Source organism: Coregonus clupeaformis, chromosome 9 (genome assembly GCF_020615455.1).
Source record: "Coregonus clupeaformis isolate EN_2021a chromosome 9, ASM2061545v1, whole genome shotgun sequence".
Taxonomy (NCBI): domain Eukaryota; kingdom Metazoa; phylum Chordata; class Actinopteri; order Salmoniformes; family Salmonidae; genus Coregonus; species Coregonus clupeaformis.
In genome coordinates, this window is record NC_059200.1 from 48,579,934 (window position 1) to 48,603,333 (window position 23,400).

The 23,400-nt window shown below is 43.1% G+C and overlaps 1 protein-coding gene across 1 annotated transcript in view; it reads left to right on the forward strand.

Moving 5' to 3' along the window:
* Positions 1-23,400, forward strand: part of LOC121574432 (serine/threonine-protein kinase 32A-like) — a 71,132-nt gene that overhangs the window by 4,182 nt on the left and 43,550 nt on the right. The window contains exons 3-4 of the mRNA XM_041887053.2: positions 5,077-5,132; positions 5,614-5,765. Of these exons, the coding sequence (XP_041742987.1) occupies positions 5,077-5,132; positions 5,614-5,765 (208 nt within the window). The remainder of the gene's footprint in view (positions 1-5,076; positions 5,133-5,613; positions 5,766-23,400) is intronic.

Genomic DNA, 23,400 nt, shown 5'->3' on the forward strand with positions numbered 1-23,400 from the left:
TACGATAGATTGAACAAACAGATGAAGAAGATACAGTACATAAATGGAAATGTAAGCATCAGGAAAGCCACGGTTACTAACAGATTTCTTAAAGTCTCAAAAGGTAGCTATGTGTTTCTGAACAGTGTAATGGTAGTTATCATTCAGGTATGCCGACATTGTGTCATAGAGATCATATAATTCCTATAATATAGTGTTCTATATGTAATTATGCACTGTGTTGGGCTTATATACTAGGTAAGTGGAATTCAACATCGTTGAATGTGACAAGTCCTCTAGATTGAATTCACTCACTTTGGCAAAAACCTTAAGAGTACATCAGCAATTTAAGGGCTGTCACTGGGTCCCCTTTTAATTAAAGCCATTATGTTTTTCTCTATATTTTACGTAATGAATCATCTGTCATCTGAGGGTGTTTTACATTTTGGAAGCCAACAAGTGATGATCTAAAGTTTCTACAGCTAACCTTCTTCACTCACTAGAATACAGTTACTGTAACAGTTTATAGAGAACAGGGGTTCATCAGTGGATGTAGGCTAACGTGTTATGAAAATGGTCAGCAGTATCATAGTAATGAAGGTGTCAAAGCATTAGCAAATTATTATTTATTGGTAGGTCAGCTGTGACAGACAGAGTGAGTGCTCTCCTTTTCAGAGAAAAACACACATACATGAAAAGCTAACAACATACCTGTCCCTATAGATACATGTATATATGTACACTATGGACATTGTTTGCTGTGACTCGAGCCACGTAGTTATCTTATGCCGTTGCCAGAGTAATGGTCATACATTTCTTTCAACATTTGTTATTTCCTTACATTTGAGCTTCTGCCATCGATCCACCTATTAGAAAGGATAAGTTACCATTGATGAACAAAGTCATCACCTCAGAAATAAAAGTCATGTCAGACTTGGAATTGTACTTGGGAGTTCAAAAAAACTGGAGTGCTCCTTGACGTTCTTATGGCTTTGACATTGCAGCTGAGTGTTCAATTTTCCAATGCCCCGAATTTACTGCCTGGGCACCTGTGATTGGTGTTGGCCAGAGAAATGACAGGGATAATGACAGATAGAGAGCCAGAGAGAGAGAGAGAGAGAGAGCCAGAGAGAGATTTAGTACATCAACAGGACTGAGTGCTTTATAAGTCTATTAAGAATGGGATTGGGAAGTAAGTGTTCCTGTTTACAGCAGACACACATTCAGTCAGAGATCCCAACAATAAAGATGTAAATTACTGTACGTCATTATTTATTGACTCTCACGCTGGGGTAATCTTAAAAACATCCCTCGAGAGTAGAGATGTGGTAATAATAGCAGAATAAAACCTCAGCTGTCTTGGACTGATGATGTCGCTGTTGTTGATGTCATTTATTACCTGGGACATTGATTGGTAGATTGAATGTGACTTTGATTGCTGGATTACGTTTTTCATTACTCAGTTGGCTAAGGTCCCTGGAACCAAAATCATGTCATGTGTATTACAGGTAGGACATGACTTTGTTCTCTTGACGATCATGCTAAAGCTGTGACCTGTCCTCCCACCCTCCCTCCCTCCGTTTGTCTGTCTGTCCCCTGGGGCTTCCACCTCTCGTTAATGGGCACGCCTGTCTGGTGATCATGCTTTATTCACGCTCGGCTGACTGGGACCCATGGGTTCTGTTTCAGTCGCCACAGCAACCTCATGACTTCCTCAGCCATGGCTGCGTGCTAGTGTACATGGGGCTCTGCTAGAGCTTCCTGCCTCTGTGAACATCAGAGAGAGAGGAGAGGGGGGGGGGGAAGACAGACAGACAGAAAGAGAGATAGACCGAGAGATACAGATAGATAGAAAAAGAGTAAGTAACTGGCACTGCAGCCTCTGTCTCTTTGCACCTGACATGACTGCTCTGCCTTCCTCCCAGTCAAACCACAGCTGTCCTTCCATAAAACCCAATCAGAACCAGAGTTAGGGTCAGAGCCTGTAGCGAACAGTGAAACACAAATAGCGGAGAGGGGAAGTGCCACTGATACATGACTAACAGAGCATGTCATTAACTGTCACATCCAATCCATCCGCTCGGAGGGGATGTGAGGTGTCGCTGCTCGGCAGGGGTACACCGGCCAGGTCACATGACTGGGCCAGAGAGTGGGTGGCAGCTGCATGGCACCCTGGGAGATGGCAGATAGAGAGAGGGATAACCCTCTGTTCCGGTTGCCATGGCTGTGAAGACAGGCCACAACTGGTTCCAATTGAATAGAAATGTATTTTGAGATTAGACCGATAACGGGTTTCGGTCAAATTGGGACTGGGAGCAGCTGCGTCCTGCACCCCAAAAATCTGACAGGAAACAAAGTACGTTAGGATGGCTGGGGGGTGTTCCAGAGGAGGGCTATGCCGCCCCTATGTTAGTTTGGGAATATTGCATTTTTCAAAACATCAGAATTACCTTTTTTTCCTGCAATCTAGAGCAATAATCATTATGCTTAATTCTATGTAAAAAATGATAATTTTTCAGCAAATCTAAGCGTACCTCTTGAGCTGTCTGTATCCTCCTGACTGGTGGTTATTTTCTTGAAGAAACTAAATATGCTTCTCTGCATCTCTGCTAAAATCTGGGTAAAAGATTGAATTGAAAGGAATGTGTTTTATTCAGTACATTTAGTTATTGCTTGCCACCAGGCATGCCAGATAAGATAGTTAGACAAGCTAGCTACTCTAACTTCATTGATAGCCTGAAATGGCTTCTTGGCAGCTAGTTATGAGGTTGGGAGATTGGGAACCTATCTGGGCTAGCTAAAGCCAACTTCATGAAATTGGAAGTTGACTAGCAGTATTACAGAGAAACAACAAACACAAATTTAACAAAAGAACGTCATATTAAAACATTATACAATGCCTTCGGAAAGTATTCAGACCCCTTCACGTTTTCCACATTTTGTTAGGTTACAGCCTTATTCTAAAATTGATTTAATTCAATCTACACACAGTACCCCATAATGACAAAGCAAAAATAGGTTTATAGACATTTTTGCTAATTTGTTTAAAATAAACAACAGAAATATCACATTTACATAAGTATTCAGACCCTTTACTCAGTACTTTTTTGAATCATGTTTGGCAGCAATTACAGCCTCAAGTCTTCTTGGGTATGACTCTACAAGCTTGGCACACCTGTATTTGGGGAGTTTCTCCCATTCTTCTCTGCAGATCCTCTCAAACTCTGTCAGGTTGGATGGGGAGCGTCGCTGCACAGCTATTTTCAGGTCTCTCCAGAGATGTCCAGTGGTCTAAGGCACTGCATCGCAGTGCTAACTGTGCCACTAGAGATCCTGGTTCGAATCCAGGCTCTGTCGCAGCCGGCTGCGACCGGGAGACTCATGGGCGGCGCACAATTGGCCCAGCGTCGTCCAGGGTAGGGGAGGGAATGGCCGGCAGGGATGTAGCTCAGTTGATAGAGCATGGCGCTTGCAACGCCAGGGTTGTGGGTTCGATTCCCACGGGGGGCCAGTATAAAAAAAAATATATGTATTCACTAACTGTAAGTCGCTCTGGATAAGAGCGTCTGCTAAATGACTAAAATGTAAAATGTAAATGTAAATGTTAGATCGGGTTCAATTCCGGGCTCTGGCTGGGCCACTCAAGGATATTCAGAGAATTGTCCCGAAGCCACTCCAGCATTGTCTTGGCTGTGTGCTTAGGGTCGTTGTCCTGTTGGAAGGTGAACCTTCGCCCCAGTCTAAGGTCCTGAGCGCTCTGGAGCAGATTTTCATCAAGGATCTCTCTGTACTTTGCTCCCTTCATCTTTGCCTCGATCCTGACTAGTCTTGCAGTTCCTGCTGCTGAAAAACATCCCCACAGCATGATGCTGCCACCACCATGATTCACCGTAGGGATGGTGCCAGGTTTCCTCCAGATGTGATGCTTGGCATTCAGGCCAAAGAGTTCAATCTTGGTTTCATCAGACCAGAGAATCTTGGTCACCTCCCTGACCAAGTCCCTTCTCCCCCGATTGCTCAGTTTGGCTGGGCGGCCAGCTCTTGGAAGAGTCATGGTGGTTCCAAACTTCTTCCATTTAAGAATGATGGAGGCCACTGTGTTCTTGGGGACCTTCAATGCTGCAGAAATTTTTTGGTACCCTTCCCCAGATCTGTGCCTCGACACAATCCTGTCTCTGAGCTCTACGGACAATTCCTTCGACCTCATGGCTTAGTTTTTGCTCTGACATGCACTGTCAACTGTGGGACCTTATATTGACAGGTGAGTGCCTTTCCAAATCATGTCCAATCAATTCAATTTACCACAGGTGGACTCCAATCAAGTTGTAGAAACATCTCAAGGATGATCAATGGAAACAGGATGCACTTGAGCTCAATTTCGAGTCTCATAGCAAAGGGTTTGAACTTAAGTAAATAAGGTATTTCTGTTTCAAAAAACCTGTTTTTGCTTTGTCATTATGGGGTATTGTGTGTAGATTGCTGAGGATTTTTATTTATTGAATCCATTTTAGAATAAGGCTGTAACGTAACAAAATGTGGAGAAAGTCAAGGGGTCTGACTACTTCCCAAAGGCACGTTACAGTATATTTTAAAAACAGGACAAATCTGAGGGGGCCCCTGTGCCCCATATGGGCATGACATTTCTGACTTAGAGTGTTGTCAGTGTATGTGTGCTGAGAAGAGATGGAAGACACAGAGCAGGAAAGTGCTGAAAGTCAGCTGAAATGTGTATTTTGTTTTTTGTAAAAGCATAGTGTCATCTTCTGCGCTAAAATGTAAACAACCTTTTATTTCTCTCCGCAAGTTCATTTTGTATGAAGGGAGCAGCCTGTCTGCATCTAATTGTGCCATTATTGTAATGAGCTGAATGAAACAATTTACACAGCCAAAATGACTTCCCATTTAGATCCTTTTCCATTTGAGATAATAACACTGCCTCACAAACGTTAAAAAAGACACCGAATGTCAATTGTTTCTAGTGCCATTTAGATTTTCTCATACATACTCTATGCATTACAACAAGATTGTGATTGTATGAAATTGTATGCTGTTTGCCTGCGTATATGACAAAAAGAGATGCTCCTCTTTTTTCCACAGTCAATTTTGACCAATTCCAGATCCTAAGGGCTATCGGGAAAGGAAGTTTCGGGAAGGTAAGTCTGTTTCGGTAAATTGCTGTGTCCAAGAGCAGCAACCTGCTAAGTCAACTTCTTGTCATTCAAACACACACACACGCGCACACACACACACACACACACACACACACACACACACACACACACACACACACACACACACACACACACACACACACACACACACACACACACACACACACACACACACACACACACACACACACACACACACACACACACACTGAAGCTGCTATCATGGTTGGCTCATTATGTAACTATATACAGTATCTACACTTGAAATAATCAGTTCTTAGTTGTCTTGACAATGGGAGCCACAGATGCAGTAGAACAGTACTTTCACATTTTATCAAAGCACTTTCTTACAGCTTGTGTTTACATATAAGTCAAACCACAATGCAATGATCAGTAAGAAACCCATTCAGTAAACTCAGTTGATAGCAGGATGAATGCAGAGCTATTATCTGTTTCTCTCTAGGTGTGCATTGTGCAGAAGAAGGACACGAAGAAGATGTATGCTATGAAGTATATGAACAAACTGAAGTGTGTGGAACGGAACGAGGTCCGCAATGTTTTCAAGGAGATGCAGATCATGCGGAACCTCGAGCATCCTTTCCTTGTCAACTTCTGGTAAGGCTCACTGTGTGTGTGTGTGTGTGTGGGGATCTGACTCTCACCATGAAAGTGTCAGAAGCTTGAATGCACTCTCCAATCTAACATTTATGTTTGCTCAGCCATGGCTTTGACGTATAGAATGGAGGAGGACAAACAATACAATGAAGTAGAACAAAACCTCAGACTTTTTGTCTTTGAAAACCTGTGGGTAGTGATTTGTGAAGGATTATTGAAGTAAGTACATTGTAAAGTTAGTCATAAAAATTCAGATTTTTACACTGGTAGTATCTCTCACTGTGAATCATTCACTTCACATTTATGAACAGTTGAATGTTTTAACGGCGTCATTCCTTCCACATATTTGCCTTTTATAGAGATAGGGTCTTGCTCATAAACCAGAGTATAGACCTCAGAAAAAGGAGCTGATGACCACTAAAGCTTCTGAGTGTCTTTGGCACACGATGACCTCCCGAGTGGCGCAGTGGTCTAAGGCACTGCATCGCAGTGCTAGCTGTGCCACTAGAGATCCTGGTTCAAATCCAGGCTCTGTCGTAGCCGGCCGCGACCGGGAGACCCATGGGGCAGCGCACAATTGGCCAGCGTCGTCCAGGGTAGGGGAGGGAATGGCCGGCAGGGATGTAGCTCAGTTGGTAGAGCATGGCGTTTGCAATGCCAGGGTTGTGGGTTCGTTTCCCACGGGGGTTATAAAAAAATTATGTATGCACTCACTAACTGTAAGTTGCTCTGGATAAGAGTGTCTGCTAAATGACTAAAATGTAAAATGTAAATGTTATCACCCTTGAGAAGCTAGTTGCTAAAAGGAAACGCGCTGGCCTGAGACCGGGCGCTAAGCTAGCTGCATCTGGATTGACTGGTGGAGGGACTGAGGGACTTCTTCTGCTAGCTTGCTCAAAGTGTTTAAAGTCCCCGCCAAAAGTGTTACCTTTTTCCGGGCCTGTGTTTTATTGGATTTATTATCCCACACAGCAAGCAGCGTTCGTCTGATGGCTCCATTCTTTTCCTACGGGCCCGCCGCTGGACGTTATTTATTCAGTCATAGATAGAGTGAGTCCCTGCTTGCTGCCAATGCTGCCTAGAATAAGAGAGAGAGAGAGAGAGAGAGAGACACACACACTAGGCATCCGACCCAGAGCCCGACTCAGCTGCACAGCACTCACTCTGCCAAGACAAGCATGTATTTTTACTATTGATGATGCAGAAGTAGCCTACTCAGAGACAGACAGGGCCTTTATGGAAGCTGGCTGGTCTGGGCGTCCTCCTGAGCTGTAGCTGTCAGTGAAACTGGATGGAGCGGAAACACTGATGGAAGAGATTTTATTGAAGGTGAATTTTCTGTCTCACTCGCATCCTGTGGTGAGCATCACAAGTCAGGAATTGCTTTATTGAATCCACAATGAAGAAGAACAAGGACTTGAAGTTAATGAAGTGCATGGACAAGAATGGTCATTGGCATCAGTGAAGTAGTGAAGTGTCTCGCGTCTTTCATTCAACATGCTTATTTTGTCATCGTCTCAATGCGTCAAATACAGTTTTCCTCTATTTGTCCTTTATTTAACCAGGAAGGTCACCTGCATACAGTAAACAAGCCAAATAGTCTTACTCCCATACATGACATGTAATTTCTCTCTAGTCAACAATCTGCTATACCTTGTGTCTCAACCAACCCAGGGAGTGATCCACGACCCAGAATCCCTTTACTGCACACTGGGGTCTCTCTACATAACATCACCGTCCACACATTCTCTTGGTTTATGCAAACATCACGTTATGTTACAGGACACTACTTCTGGCAGGTTGTCAGGTCAGTTAGTGGAAGGTCACAGTGCTGGGATGGTCTCACCGAGGGGGAGGCAGCTCAGTGGACTGCAGGTGAAGCGTGTTAAGGCAGAAGACAGTGGCGTGACCTTGATGCCTCATAGCTTGCGCCTCATCAGCGTGGGCTGCTGGGATGGGGCGTAATTTCTCCCCACGGTCGACAGCAATAGCCTCTGACTGATGGGAGCTGTCAGTCAACCAGGGGGCCGGAATCAATGTGACACCGTCACATTGGGGGGACTCATCCATGTCTGTTCTGCAGAGGCAGGCTTAAGTCAGCTACTTCTGAGATGGCCTTAGTTCTGTGTGTGTGTGTGTGTGTGTGTGTGTGTGAGTCCGTGATTGCTTTTTGTAGGCTACCTGATTGTGAAAGCTTCAGATAGGCTAATTGACATCATTTGAGTCAATTGGAGGTGTACCTGTGGATGTATTTCAAGGCCTACCTTCAAACTCAGTGCCTCTTTGCTTGACATCATGGTAAAATCAAAACAAATCAGCCAAGACCTCAGAAATCTTTTTTTGGACCTCCACAAGTCTGGTTCATCCTTGGGAGCAATTTCCAAACGCCTGAAGGTACCACGTTCATCTGTACAAACAAGAGTACGCAAGTAGAAACACCATGGGAACACGCAGCCGTCATACCGCTCATGAAGGAGACGCGTTCTGTCTCCTAGAGATTAACGTACCTTGGTGCGAAAAGAGCAAATCAATCCCAGAACAACAGCAAAGGACCTTGTGAAGATGCTGGAGGAAACAGGTACAAAAGTATCTATATCCACAGTAAAACGTGTCCTATATCGACATAACCTGAAAGGCTGCTCAGCAAGGAAGAAGCCACTGCTCCAAAACCGCCATAAAAAAAGCCAGACTACGGTTTGCAACTCCACATGGGGACGAAGATCGTACTTTTTGTAGAAATGTCCTCTGGTCTGATGAAACAAAAATAGAACTGTTTGGCCATAATGACCATCGTTATGTTTGGAGGAAAAAGGGGGTCGCTTGCAAGCCGAAGAACACCATCCCAACCGTGAAGCACGGGGGTGTCAGCATCATGCTGTGGGGGTTCTTTGCTGCAGGGGGGACTGGTGCACTTCACAAAATAGATGGCATCATGAGGAAGGAAAATTATTTGGATATATTGAAGCAACATCTCAAGACATCAGTCAGGAAGTTAAAGCTTGGTTGCAAATGGGTCTTCCAAATTGACAATGACCCCAAGCATACTTCCAAAGTTGTGGCAAAATGGCTTAAGGACAACAAAGTCAAGGTATTAGAGTGGCCATCACAAAGCCCTGACCTCAATCCTATAGATAATTTGTGGCCAGAACTGAAAACGCGTGTGCGAGCAAGAGGCCTACAAACCTGACTCAGTTACACCAGCTCTGTCAGGAGGAATGGGCCAAAAGTCATCCAACTTATTGTGGGAAGCTTGTGGAAGGCTACCTGAAACATTTGACCCAAGTTAAACAATTTAAAGGCAATGCTACCAAATACTAATTGAGTGAATGCAAACTTCTGACCCACTGAGAATGTGATGAAAGAAATAAAAACGGAAATAAATCATTATCTCTACTATTATTCGGACATTTCACATTCTTAAAATAAAGTGGTGATCGTAACTGACCTAAGACAGGGAATTTATACTATGATTAAATGTCAGGAATTGTGAAAAACTGAGTTTAAATGTATTTGGCTAAATTGTATGTAAATATCCGACATCAACTGTAAGTATTTACACCCCTGAGTCAATACTTTGTAGAAGCACCTTTGGAAGCAATTACAGCTGTGAGTATTTCTGGGTAAGTCTCTAAGAGCTTTCCACACAAGGATTGTGCAACATTTTCCCATTATTATTTTCAAAATTCTACAAGCTCTGTCAAATTGGTTGTTGATCATTGCTAGTCAACAATTTTCAGGTCTTGCATAGATTTTCAAGTAGATTTAAGTCAAACCTGTAACTCAGCCACTCAGAAACATTCACTGTCTTCTTGGTAAGCAACTCCAGTGTAGATTTGGCCTTGTGTTTTAGGTTATTGTCCTGCTACAAGGGGAATTCATCTCCCAGTGTCTGGTGGAAAGCAGCCTGAACCAGGATTTCATCTAGGATTTTGCCTGTGCTTAGCCACATTCCGTTTCTTTTTTATCCTGAAAAACTCCCCAGTCCTTAACGATTACAAGCATTCCCATAACATGATGCAGCCACCACTATGCTTGAAAATATGGAGAGTGGTACTCACTAATGTGTTGTATTAGATTTGCCCCAAACATAACGCTCCATATTCAGGACAAAAGTTAATTGCTTTGCCTCATCTTTTGCAGTATTACTTTAGTGCCTTGTTGCAAACAGGATACATATATTTTTATTATGTACAGGCTTCCTTCTTTTCACTCTATCAATTAGGTTTGTATTGTGGAGTAACTACAATGTTGTTGATTCATCCTCAGTTTTCTCCTATCACAGCCATTAATTCAACTCTGTAACTGTTTTAAGGTCACCATTGGTCTCATGGTGAAATCCCTGAGTGGTTTCCTTCCTCTCCGGCAACTAAGTTAGGAAGGACACCTGTATCTTTGTAGTGACTGGGTGTATTGATACACCCTTCAATGTGTAATTAATAACTTCATCATGCTCAAGGGGATATTCAATGTCTTCTTATTTTTTATTTTATTTTCTACTGTACCAATAGGCGCCCTTCTTTGTGAGGCATTGACCTCCCTGGTCTTTGTAGTTGAATCTGTTTGAAAGTCACTGCTTATCTGAGGGACCTTACAGATAATTGTATGTCTGTGGTACAGAGATGAGGTAGTCATTAAAAAATCATGTTACAATATTATTACGCACAGAGGGAGTCCATGCAACTTATTATATGACTTGTTAAGCACATTTATGCTCCTGAACTAATTTAGGCTTGCCATAACAAAGAGGTTGAATACTTATGGACTCAATATTTCAGCTTTTCATTTTTAATTAATTTGTTTAAAAAAACTATGACAAACATAATTCCACTTTGACATAATGCGGTATTGTGTGCAGGCCAGTGACAAACAATCTCAATTTAATCTATTTTAAATTCAGGCTGTAACACAACAAAATGTGGAAAAAGTTAAGGGGTGTGAATATTCTCTAAAGGCACTTGGGGAGTATTTGATACACTGCCGATTTTGCAGGTTTTCCAACTTACAAAGCATGTAGAGGTCTGTAATTTTAATCGTAGGTACACTTCAACTGTGAGAGACGGAATCTAAAACAAAAATCAAGAAAATCACATTGTATGATTTTTAAGTAATTTATTTGCATTTTATTGCATGACATAAGTATTTGATCACCTACCAACCAGTAAGAATTCCGTCTCTCACAGACCTGTTCGTTTTTCTTTAAGAAGCCTGTCACGATCGTCACACATAGAGGAGGACCAAGGCGCAGCGTTGAAGGTGAACATATCTTTTATTTACTGATCACACGATCAAAATAATAAACGATAACGTGACGTCTACAGTTTCACACAAACCGAAATGAACAAGAAACCACAAACACAACGTGAAAGACAGATAGTTAAATATGGCTCCCAATCAGAGACAACGAGCCAACAGCTGACACTCGTTACCTCTGATTGGGAGTCACTCAAACAAAGAAATACAATAACCTAGACCCACAACAAAACATAGAAACTAACACCCTGGCTCAACATACGAGAGTCCCCCGAGCCAGGGCGTGACAGTACCCCCCCCTAAAGGCGCGGACTCCGACCGCGCCAACGAAACACAACAGGGGAGGGACTGGGTGGGCACTCCGCCTAGGCGGCGGATCCGGCTCCAGTGGAACAGGCACGTGCCGTGCCGGACCGACGACGCACACCACTGGCTTGGTGTGGGGAACAGGCACGGGCCGTGCTGCACTGACGACGCACACCACTGGCTTGGTGTGGGGAGCAGGAGCGGGCCGGACAGGGCTGACGAAACGCCCCACAGACTTGGTGCTGGGAGCAGGAACGGGCCGGACCGGGCTGGCGACGCGCACCACAGACCTGGTGCGGAGAGCAGGAACGGGCAGAGCCGGGCTGACGAGACGCACCACAGACTTGACGCGGGGAGCAGGAATGGGCCGGACCGGGCTGGCGACGCGCACCACCGACCTGGCGCGGAGAGCAGGAACGGGCAGAGCCGGGCTGACGAGACGCACCACAGGCTTGATGCGGGGAGCAGGAACGGGCCGGACTGGGCTGGCGACGCGCACCACAGACCTGGTGCGGGGAGCAGGAACGGGCAGAGCCGGGCTGACGCAGACGCACCACAGACTTGATGCGGGGAGCAGGAATGGGCCGGACTGGGCTGGCGACGCCGCACCGCAGGTTCGGTGCGGGGAGCAGGAATAGACCGGACCGTACTGGGGACACACACCACTGGCTCTACACCGGGATCTGGAACGGGCCGGACCGGACTGGCAACACACGCCAGTACCTCTCGCCGTGCCTCTACTTCCTCCATCCCCTCTTCGACCAGTGGCCCCGTAACCCGGCGGCCTTCTCCGGCAACCCACTGGGCCGCTCTATCGCGGCCTCCTGCTGGTCCGACGTCGTAGCCCCCCTAAAAAATTTTCCGGGCGTCTCTCCTACCCGTGGACCAGGTCTCCATGTCCCTCGCCAGCCTCTCGCCCTTCTGCCATAATGTCAAGCCCTTGTCTTCCTCCCTCGGCTTGACCCAGTCCAGGAGGCGAAGGAGATCTGTGAGGGATCTCCCTGGCGATGGCTCCTGGACACGCTGCTTGGTCCCATCTTGGTGGGTTTCTTCTGTCACGATCGTCACACATAGAGGAGGACCAAGGCGCAGCGTTGAAGGTGAACATATCTTTTATTTACTGATCACACGATCAAAATAATAAACGATAACGTGACGTCTACAGTTTCACACAAACCGAAATGAACAAGAAACCACAAACACAACGTGAAAGACAGATAGTTAAATATGGCTCCCAATCAGAGACAACGAGCCAACAGCTGACACTCGTTACCTCTGATTGGGAGTCACTCAAACAAAGAAATACAATAACCTAGACCCACAACAAAACATAGAAACTAACACCCTGGCTCAACATACGAGAGTCCCCCGAGCCAGGGCGTGACAAAGCCCTCCTGTTCTCCACTCATTACCTGTATTAACTGCACCTGTTTGAACTCGTGACCTGTATAAAAGACACCTGTCCACACACTCAATCAAACAGACTCCAACCTCTCCACAATGGCCAAGACCAGAGAGCTGTGTAAGGACATCAGGGATAAAATTGTAGACCAGCACAAGGCTGGGATGGGCTACAGGACAATAGGCAAGCAGCTTGGTGAGAAGGCAACAACTGTTGGCGCAATTATTAGAAAATGGTTCAAGATGACGGTCAATCACCCTCGGTCTGGGGCTCCATGCAAGATCTCACCTCGTGGGGCATCAATGATCATGAGGAAGGTGAGGGATCAGCCCAGAACTACACGGCAGGACCTGGTCAATGACCTGAAGAGAGCTGGGACCACAGTCTCAAAGAAAACCATTAGTAACACACTACGCCGTCATGGATTAAAATCCTGCAGTGCACGCAAGGTCCCCCTGCTCAAGCCAGCGCATGTCCAGGCCCGTCTGAAGTTTGCCAATGACCATCTGGATGATCCAGAGGAGGAATGGGAGAAGGTCATGTGGTCTGATGAGACAAAAATATAACTTTTTGGTCTAAACTCCACTCGCCGTGTTTGGAGGAAGAAGAAGGATGAGGACAACCCCAAGAACACCATCCCAACCGTGAAGAATGGAGGTGGAAACATCATTCTTTGGGGATGCTTTTCTGCAAAGTGGACAGGACGACTGCACCATATTGAGGGGAGGATGGACGGGGCCATGTATCGCGAGATCTTGGCCAACAACCTCCTTCCCTCAGTAAGAGCATTGAAGATGGGTCGTGGCTGGGTCTTCCAGCATGACAACGACCCGAAACACACAGCCAGGGCAACTAAGGAGTGGCTCCGTAAGAAGCATCTCAAGGTCCTGGAGTGGCCTAACCAGTCTCCAGACCTGAACCCAATAGAACATCTTTGGAGGGAGCTGAAAGTCCGTATTGCCCAGCGACAGCCCCGAAACCTGATGGATCTGGAGAAGGTCTGTATGGAGGAGTGGGCCAAAATCCCTGCTGCAGTGTGTGCAAACCTGGTCAAGTCCTACAGGAAACGTATGATCTCTGTAATTGCAAACAAAGGTTTCTGTACCAAATATTAAGTTCTGCTTTTCTGATGTATCAAATACTTATGTCATGCAATAAAATGCAAATTAATTACTTAAAAATCATACAATGTGATTTTCTGGATTTTTGTTTTAGATTCTGTCTCTCACACTTGAAGTGTACCTATGATAAAAATTACAGACCTCTACATGCTTTGTAAGTAGGAAAACCTGCAAAATCGGCAGTGTATCAAATACTTGTTCTCCCCACTGTATATGCCTTATCAAAGAAGCCTTTTTCAGGAACCCTTTGGTCCAAAGCCCATTTACTTTTCTATGTAGGGGATTCCACCTCTCAAATAGCTTACTGTGAGATGTGCTGGTTCTAAATTGGCCTGAAGGGTGTTTTCAAACTGCATGTGAGGCAGAACAAACTGACCTGGGTGGGAGCGTCCATGCCAAGAAAACTAATCAGAATCCTAGGCTGGTTGGTGATAATGACCAGGTGGCAGTGAGTGCCACTCTCACAACCTGTTGGGGATGCTAAATGACTCTTTTTCTCTCTCTTGCTCTCTACGTAAGTTTGCACTGCCTCTTATGTGGCTCATTAGAACACTATAGTCTTAGTTCTACAGTAAACTGTGGTGATTGCTTATTGTAATTTATTGAGGCCAAGATGGCAGATGGCCATTGCAGCTAGGTATTCATACATATTCAAAGACACTTGAGTTCTGTAGCATGCATGGTGTGCAAGTAGGGGCAGAATTTGTTTTGCTCAAACTTGTTGATCATTAGTGAATGATCCTGGAGCTAAATGCCATTACCACATCTCAGAGGAGGCCTATCTATTTTAGTCTGATTGGGATGTGTCTGAAGAAACAGTTTCAGAGTGTAACCCTGTGCTACACATACTGTTCATAGACAGCTAGGACATGGGATAGTGTTGTCTTTGATGTTTCAAAGTTTTGATGCTGTAGAAACTCAGCTGGCTGCATTGTTATTGGGTATTGGAGTGGGTGTGTGTGTGCGGGAAAGTTTGTGTGCGTGTGTGTTCAAGAGTGAAGGGTGGTAATCGTAAACATTTTGCGTCCGGGACGCCTTTTGTGGTAGCTAATTCATCTGGAAACCCCTCATAATCAGAACACAACTCGGGTGAGATAAAAATAGATTTTACTATGAAAATAGTTGAGTCAAATCGAATAAAATGTGATTTGTCACATGCTTCGTAAACAACAGGTGTAGACTGACAGTCAAATGCAGAGAGAAAGAAAATAGGGAAATAATAGAAAAGTAACACATAATAATAATAAAAGTAATAATAAATACACAATAATTAGCAATAACTTGGCAATATACACGGGGTACCAGTACCAAGTCGATGTGCAGGGGTAGGAGGTAATTGAGGTAGATACAGTATATACAGGACCAGTCAAAAGTTTTTACTATTTTCTACATTGCCGAATAATAGTGAAGACATCAAAACTATGAAATAACACATATGGAATCATGTAGTAACCACATTTTTTAAAAACATATCAAAATATATTTTATATTTGAGATTCTTCAAAGTAGCCACCCTTTGCCTTGATGACAGCTTTGCAAACTCTTGGCATTCCATCAACCAGCTTCATGAGGTAGTCACCTGAAATGCATTTCAATTTACTGGTGTGCCTTTTAAAAGTGTATTTGTGGAATTTCTTTCCTTCTTAATGCGTTTGAGCCAATCAGTTGTGTTGTGACAAGGTAGGGGAGGTATACAGAAGATAGCCCTATTTGGTAAAAGACCAAGTCCATATTATGGCAAGAACAGCTCAAATAAGCAAAGATAAATGACAGTCAATCATTACTTTAAGACATGAAGGTCAGTAAATCCGGAAAATGTCAAGAACTTTGAAACTTTCTTCAAGTGCAGTCGCAAAAACATCAAGCGCTATGATGAAACTGGCTCTCATGAGGACCACCACAGGAAAGGAATACCCAGAGTTACCTCTGCTGCAGAGGATAAGTTCATTAGTGTTACCAGCCTCAGAAACTGCAGGCCAAATAAATGCTTCACAGAGTTTAAGTAACAGACTCATCTCAACATCAACTGTTCAGAGAAGACTGCGAGAATCAGGCCTTAATGGTCGAATTGCTGCAAAGAAACCACTACTAAAGGACTCCAATAACAAGAGACTTGTTTGAGCCAAGAAACACGAGCAATGGACATTAGACCGGTGGAAATCTGTCCTTTGAGTCCAAATTTGAGATTTCTTCCCACCGTGAAGCATGGAGGAGGAGGTGTGGTGGTGTGGGGGTGCTTTGCTGGTGACACTGCCAGTGATTCATTTAGAATTCAAGGCACACTTAACCAGCATGGCTACCACAGCATTCTGCAGCGATATGCCATCCCATCTGTTTTGCGCTTAGTGGGCCTATCATTTGTTTTTCAACAGGACAATGACCCAACACACCTCCAGGCTGTGTAAGGGCTATTTGACCAAGAAGGAGAGTGATGGAGTGCTGCATCAGATGACCTGGCCTCCACAATCTCCCAACCTCAACCCAATTAAGATGTTTTGGGATGAGTCGGACCGCAGAGTGAAGGAAAAGCAGGCAACAAGTGCTCAGCATATGTGGGAACTCCTTCAAGGCTGTTGGAAAAGCATTCCAGGTGAAGCTGGTTGAAAGAATGCTACGAGTGTGCAAAGCTGTCATCAAGGCAAAGGGTGGCTATTTGAAGAATCTCAAATATAACATATATTTTGATTTGTTTAACAACTTTTTGGTTACTACATGATTCCATATGTGTTATTTCATAGTTTTGATGAATTCACTAATATTCTACAATGTAAAAAACAGTAAAAAATTAAGAAAAACCCTTTATATACAGTACCAGTCAAAAGTTTGGACACACCTACTCATTCCAGGGCTTTTCTTTATTTTTCACTATTTTCTACTACATTGTAGAATATTAGTGAATTCATCAAAACTATGCAATAACACATATGGAATCATGCAGTAACCAAACAAGTGTTAAACAAATCAAAATACATTTATTTAAATTGACTGATTTCCTTATATGAACTGTAACTCAGTAAAATCTTTGAAATTGTTACATTTTGCATTCATATTTTTGTTCAGTGTAGGAATAAAGTGACTAGGCAACAGGATAGATAATAAACAGTAGCAGCAGCATACAGTATGTGATTAGTTAAAAAAAGGATCAATGCAGATAGTCCAGGTAACTATTTGGTTAACTTTTTAACTATCTATTTAGCATTCTTACTGCTTTGGGATTTAGTAAGTAGTTTTACTATGACTTTGGCAGTATTTGTACTGTACGAACCAAGTCTCGGGCCATGTGAAGGAACATTTTAAAGGCCCATCTGTTTTGGCATCGGAGATACATTTTTGCTGTTGTCAAGCTCCTGCATTCTCAAATTGCTGTCATTGGGCAGAGATATTTCTTTTTGTTTTAGCTTTAAAGCTATTATCCTGCAATTCTACAACTTTTGCCATGAGGCAGAGAGAAAATTGAAAGCTGAAATTGCAGTACATTTCTGTTAAAAAAAAGAAACATCTTTGGGAATGCAAGAAGTATTGAGTTGAAAAATGTGTAATTGGTAGAGTACTGTGGAAACCAATATCCCTGTGAGCCTCCTAGGCCCTTGTTGCCCAGGGTTAAGAACATAAATTGTAGATTATTCCATTGGGTGTTTCTCAAAATGCATACTACCTTGCTCCGAGCACGCAAATTGGAGCACAGGAGGGTCGGCATATGAGTCCAAATCCAAGTATGCGAAACAGAGCACAGAGGGCACTTCTCGAATGCGTACTCCGTTTGCACATATTTTGAAGCATGCATCGATTCAAGCTTCAATGGAAAGTATGCAAAGAAATATGATGCAACCACTTAAAAAATGATGCAAAAGTTCTTGAAATCAATGGCTGCCATTATTTGAGCTGAAGCGAGAGAAAATACACTCCGACTTCGGAATGAAATGTTACCTATTCACATCTCATATGTTGCCTGACTACAATATGTTATCTTGATACGTTAATAAATACATGCTGTTTTAGTTTTGGCAAATTTACCTGCCTACGTACCGTAGATTGCAATCCCGTAATAAGTCAATAGGGCTAACTGACTAGCTACTACTGTTAGCTAGCCAGATAGCCACGAAGAATTGACATCTATCTTGCATAATATTATTTCTAGTTCACTTTGCCTGTTAAACTATCTGGCTAGCTACATTATTACGATTAACATATAGCTAGATGATAGTTATGAAGTAAAACGGTTGCTTTGTGTATATCTTGTTTCGTCTATTGTTGCCATTGTCCTGGCTGGAAGAAGGTTCAGAGAATTGGGAGGTGAAGCGTGAGGTAATACAGTAGGGGGAGTGCGAGTGCTTCTCAAATGTAATGTTTTATGCATTCTCCATACTCTCATTCTCACAAGAACGTACTCAATAAAACATCGTCGGAGAATGCACTCGGAGCATGAGAGTGTGGAGCATATTGAGAAACACCCGTTGTATTGTATTACACCCTCTAAACGTATTTCCCCCACCCCCGCATCAGATTCTATACTGCTTAGGTTTTACCAACTTCCGACTTTGATGGTGTGCTGTGGGAACAAGAACAATAAACCATCAGTGCATCAGAAGCATAAGAAGCATATTTTCTACTAGATTAAGCTTTCTCCAGTACGCTAAGGACTCTTCGTGCACTATCAATTCCCTGTAGGAACTGCTATTACCTCCTACTCCAGGCCGCTACAGCTAAACCAACCCGTTCCTTCATGAATATTCTGACTGGAGCTAGGTGGGGAAGCTGGCTGGGTCATGTCACTACATTACAGGAAAATAAAAACATTACTTTTCTCCCCCATAAGTGCCCACAATACAAAGGAAACAGGGCAATTAATGTCCCTCTCCTTGGGTAAGTGCTAGTGATAGCGCCCAGACGCTCTCACCTCATTAGACTCCGCTGAGCCAGGAGTATTTACCCAACATCAGAAGGAGCTCTGCACAGCTCACTGAGGATGAGAGAGAGATAGAGAGTACTACCCTGCAGAGCACAGCACTACTGAGACGCTTAGATTTCCTTAGATCTGACTGACAAGCCTTTCTAAACATATCTAACTCACCAAACAAGGTTTTAGTCTTCAGAATGTGTGGCAATCACTTCTCTGGTTCCATTATAAACTAGGTTTCCATCCAATTGGCGACAGATTTTCATGCGAACATTCTAGAATCCGCATTAAGAAAATATGCACATTTCCACCAAATGGACTTCTTGCGGATAAAAATCAGTGTGTGATGACATAGTGCACACAAAATGTACTTTTTTGCTTACGTTTTCATGTACTTAATAAAAATCTATGTTCAATGTGTTTCCATCGCATTTTCAACTCTACCGATAGTTTTGTCACAAAAACTGTTGCGTTAAATAGCAAATGTGCCTACTCTGGTCTTGGCATGTGCGCTCTAACAGCTCGCAGATATAGTGTGGGTAGGCTGTGCAGGTTGGCTAGTCTACATGATGATATTATTATGGATAAGAGCAGAATATTTTTATTTGTCCAATGGCAGTCAAGCATCAATGATCATGTCACCAGAAAAAGACCCTAGATATTTATTGGAAAGGAGCATCAAGATCACTGTGCCCTTTCACCACCTTGTGAAGTTCATCATAACTTATTCCATCTCTAGCCGAATAAACTGCATGCTTTCCAGAGTCGTAGTGTGAGGACCACACACCATATCATCGCGTGACTCCAAGTTTACTTCAATATGGTGGTTATTATATCAATATTTACACATAAAGACATTTCCAGTTTCCAACCACATTTCTCGCAAAATTAATTAGTTGCAGACACACAAATGTCATATCCCAAAGACATGCTAACCTCTCACCATTACAATAACTGGAGAGGTTGGGGGGGGTATGATATTTGTGTGTCTGTAACATTCTCACTCATCATTATTCACGATTCATTCAGTATTATTCGTAATCATGGTAGCATCCACATGAATGTAGAAGTGTTTAGAAACATATTCTATTCTTATTTACAATAACAATGACTCCAAAATGACACAATACATTATTTACCATTCATTTCTATTGGGCACAAAATAATCTGGAACACAAACAGCAAATGCATCTAACAAATGTGTACACAAGCTTGATGTAGTAATTGCGTGCTATGAATATGGGACCAAATATTTCACTTTTTACTACTTTAACCTTTTACTGCAGTGGGCTAAATCAGGGTCAAACAGAGAGATTATTGGTAGTCTTTAACAAATCTATTTTGAAACAAAAGTATACACCTCCCACACGTGGTTATGGGCTTACAAAAGGAAGACACCTGTACCATGTCAGATATATACTGAACAAAAATATAAACGCAACATGTAAAGTGTTGGTCCCATGTTTCATGAGCTGAAATAAAAGATCCCATGAAAGCTTATTTCTCTCAAATGTTGTGCCCAAATTTGTTTACATTCCTGTTAGTGAGCATTTCTCCTTTGCCAAGATAATCCATCCACCTGACAGGTGTGGCATATCAAGAAGCTGATTAAACATTATGATCATTACACAGGTGCACTCATGCGTGCATACAAAAAATTTATGCACGCATGACTGTAAGTCGCTTTGGATAAAAGCGTCTGCTAAATGGCATATTATTATTATTATTATTATTATTATTGTGCTGGGGACAATAAAAGGCCACTATAAAATGTGCAGTTTTGTCACACAACACAATGCCATAGAGGTCTCAAGTTTTGAGGGAGCATGCAGTTGACTGCAGGAAAGTCCACCAGAACTGTTGCCAATAATTTAATGTTCATTTCTCTACCAAAAGGTTGTTTTAGAGAATTTGGCAGTACATCCAACAGGCCTCACAACCGCAGAACATGTGTAACCACGCCAGCCCAGGACCTCCACACCTTCTTCACCTGTGGGATCATCTGAGACCAGCCACCCGGACAGCTATTGAAATTGAGGAGTGTTTCTGTCTGTAATAAAGCCCTTTTATGGCGAAAAACTCATTCTGATTGGCTGGGCCTGGCACCCAAGTGGGTGGGCCTATGCTCTCCCAGGTCCACCCATGGCCCCTGCCCAGTCATGTGAAATCCATAGATTAGGGCTTAATGAATTCATTTCAATTGACTGATTTCCATATATGAATTATAACTCAGTAAAATCGTTGAAATCGTTGCATGTTGCGTTTATATTTTTGTTCAGTATAGATTTGAAATGTATTCAATTTTGAGTTTGCATCCCAATATTACACTTTATATACATTACAGAAGTCTCAAATATAACAAAAACGTTTGACATAGTAACACCGGAATTTTGTGGTAAAATAAATAAATATCTTTATTAATTATGAAATTATGACAAATACTAATAATATTCCACCCATGAGACTAAAGAGGGCACTTTTGGCCATTGACTACAGGAAAGGGCTACTACATATATAAGTGAATTTGTGCCAATACTTTTGGTCCCCTAAAAATGGGGGGACTATGTACAAAAAGTGTTGTAATTTCTAAACAGTTCACTCGATATGGATGGAAATACCCTCAAAGTAAAGCTGACAGTCTGCACTTTAACGTCATAGTCATTGTATCATTTCAAATCCGAAGTGCTGGAGTACAGAACCAAAACAACAACAAATGTGTTACTGGCCCAATACTTTTGGAGCTCACTGGAGATGCCGTCTTTGCGATTAATTTGAAACATTAAAACAAAGAGATCCATGTGATTATTCTGCCACATGGCTTTGTTTCTTAGTCATCAAAGCAGGACAGGGGCATTCTCAGACTTTTGTCCAACACTTTAAACTAGTCCACTCTTGCCTACAGTCACCCATGGGAAGACTGTCAGTAAGAGTAAACAGTATGTGATGTTAATGTGATAGTTACATGTGTTTGATCTCAGGTGCTTTGACTTCCCTCAGTGGCTCTGTCAAACTATCTCCCAGCTCCCCAACATGTCAGACTGTCTCTTCAGAGGTACTTTCACATCTCACAACTGATTTCTTGACATTTTAAAGGGGAAATCTGCATTTCAAACAGTAACAAAGCGTTGCCCCCGCCACTGTTTCGGTAAACAGCTGAGTAATAAGGCTAGAGAAATGTAACCACTCTCAAATTTATAGACAGAGCTATGGATGCAAGGACTGACCATCCATGATATCAAAATTATAGTTTTAATCATGTTTTGAGGCTATACATTGTTTGTTTACGATTACATTGTTTACAAACAAAGGAGTAAAACAAGCTTATATTTTGGGTTCTGATGGGGTTAGACATTTTAACTAACCTCATGAGGCATTTATAAGTCATATTCTTCCAGAATCAATGGCTATATATCATGCATTTTAGCAATCGCAGATTGCCGCTTTAAAGATTGCAGAGCTGCAGAGGGTCCTAGGAGAGAGTTCCTCTCCTCCCTAACTTTGGGTTTTCAGCCCCCTTCACCCCTTCTCTTGACGGAGCGCTGGGAGACTTTGGTGACATCGTGGCACCATCGTCTGTGGGCCTAAGTTATCATCCTCTGTCTGTCTGTATGATATATGGGGCGCAGGATGCTCCCGGCCATTCAGGTGCATCACACACTGGTTAGTGGGCGGCGTCATATTTTCTCCTCTTGTTTCTAAAAATACTGTATGTTTATCAGGAAAGGCGGCCATTAATCTGCTCTGTTGTGCAGATGTCCCTGATGCGCTTTGCTGAATTTACAATCCTGCGTTCCCCACAAGACACTGAGGCTTCGCAGGCTTATCACAGAGCCGTTTTAAAATCTATGCATCTTAGAGGAGAAAGACCCTATAGCAGTGAACCTTGAGGCAGTGCCCCCTGAGGGAATGATGTTAGACAGCCACTCTCCAGCTCTGTGACATCTATACAGTAGGTAGCGTTCACTCTCGGTGTTATGCTCTGTCACGGTGTTGCACTTACAGTAAGATCTAACCAAACACCACTATTCTGCAATGACTATAACAGACCATGGACCAACAAAACCATTTTACCTGAGCCTCTGAGGAGAGGACAAAGACGTGAGTTTTCTCTGAAGGAAGCAAACCCCCCTCCATCCTACACTTAGGGTTGGCTGTGAGGTTCACATTTACCCTCTCCGGCCCTGAAGTCATTTACATGATGTCCTCCTACTGCAGATTCACTCTAGGCTAGGCAAGCAAGGAAAGTCTTGAGTGAAATACTTTTCACACTAATTATTTTACAGTGCCATAGACTCATTATCCAGCCATTCAAACGGAGAAAGTACAGACCACAGTGGGACTTCCGTCATGTAAAATCAATGGGGAGTAGTGGAATGGGCTAGGTGATGATGTGGCAGGCCTGCTGTGGCAGTTTGCTGCTTGATTACTAGATGGATGGTTCCCTTGATAGATGGATGGATGGATGGATGTGCTCAGTCATAACACACTTGACATAAAGCTTTTTCTTCCAATGGAACGGTCCAATCAGTGTGTTGGAGTGGTGTTTCCATCACTAGCCACTAATGAATAGCCTTTTCTGGGAATTCCTTTGGGCCTAGAATAACGAGCGACATCTCTGGCTTGGCTTAGTCATTGTGTGAGCTCGCCAGCACCATAAGT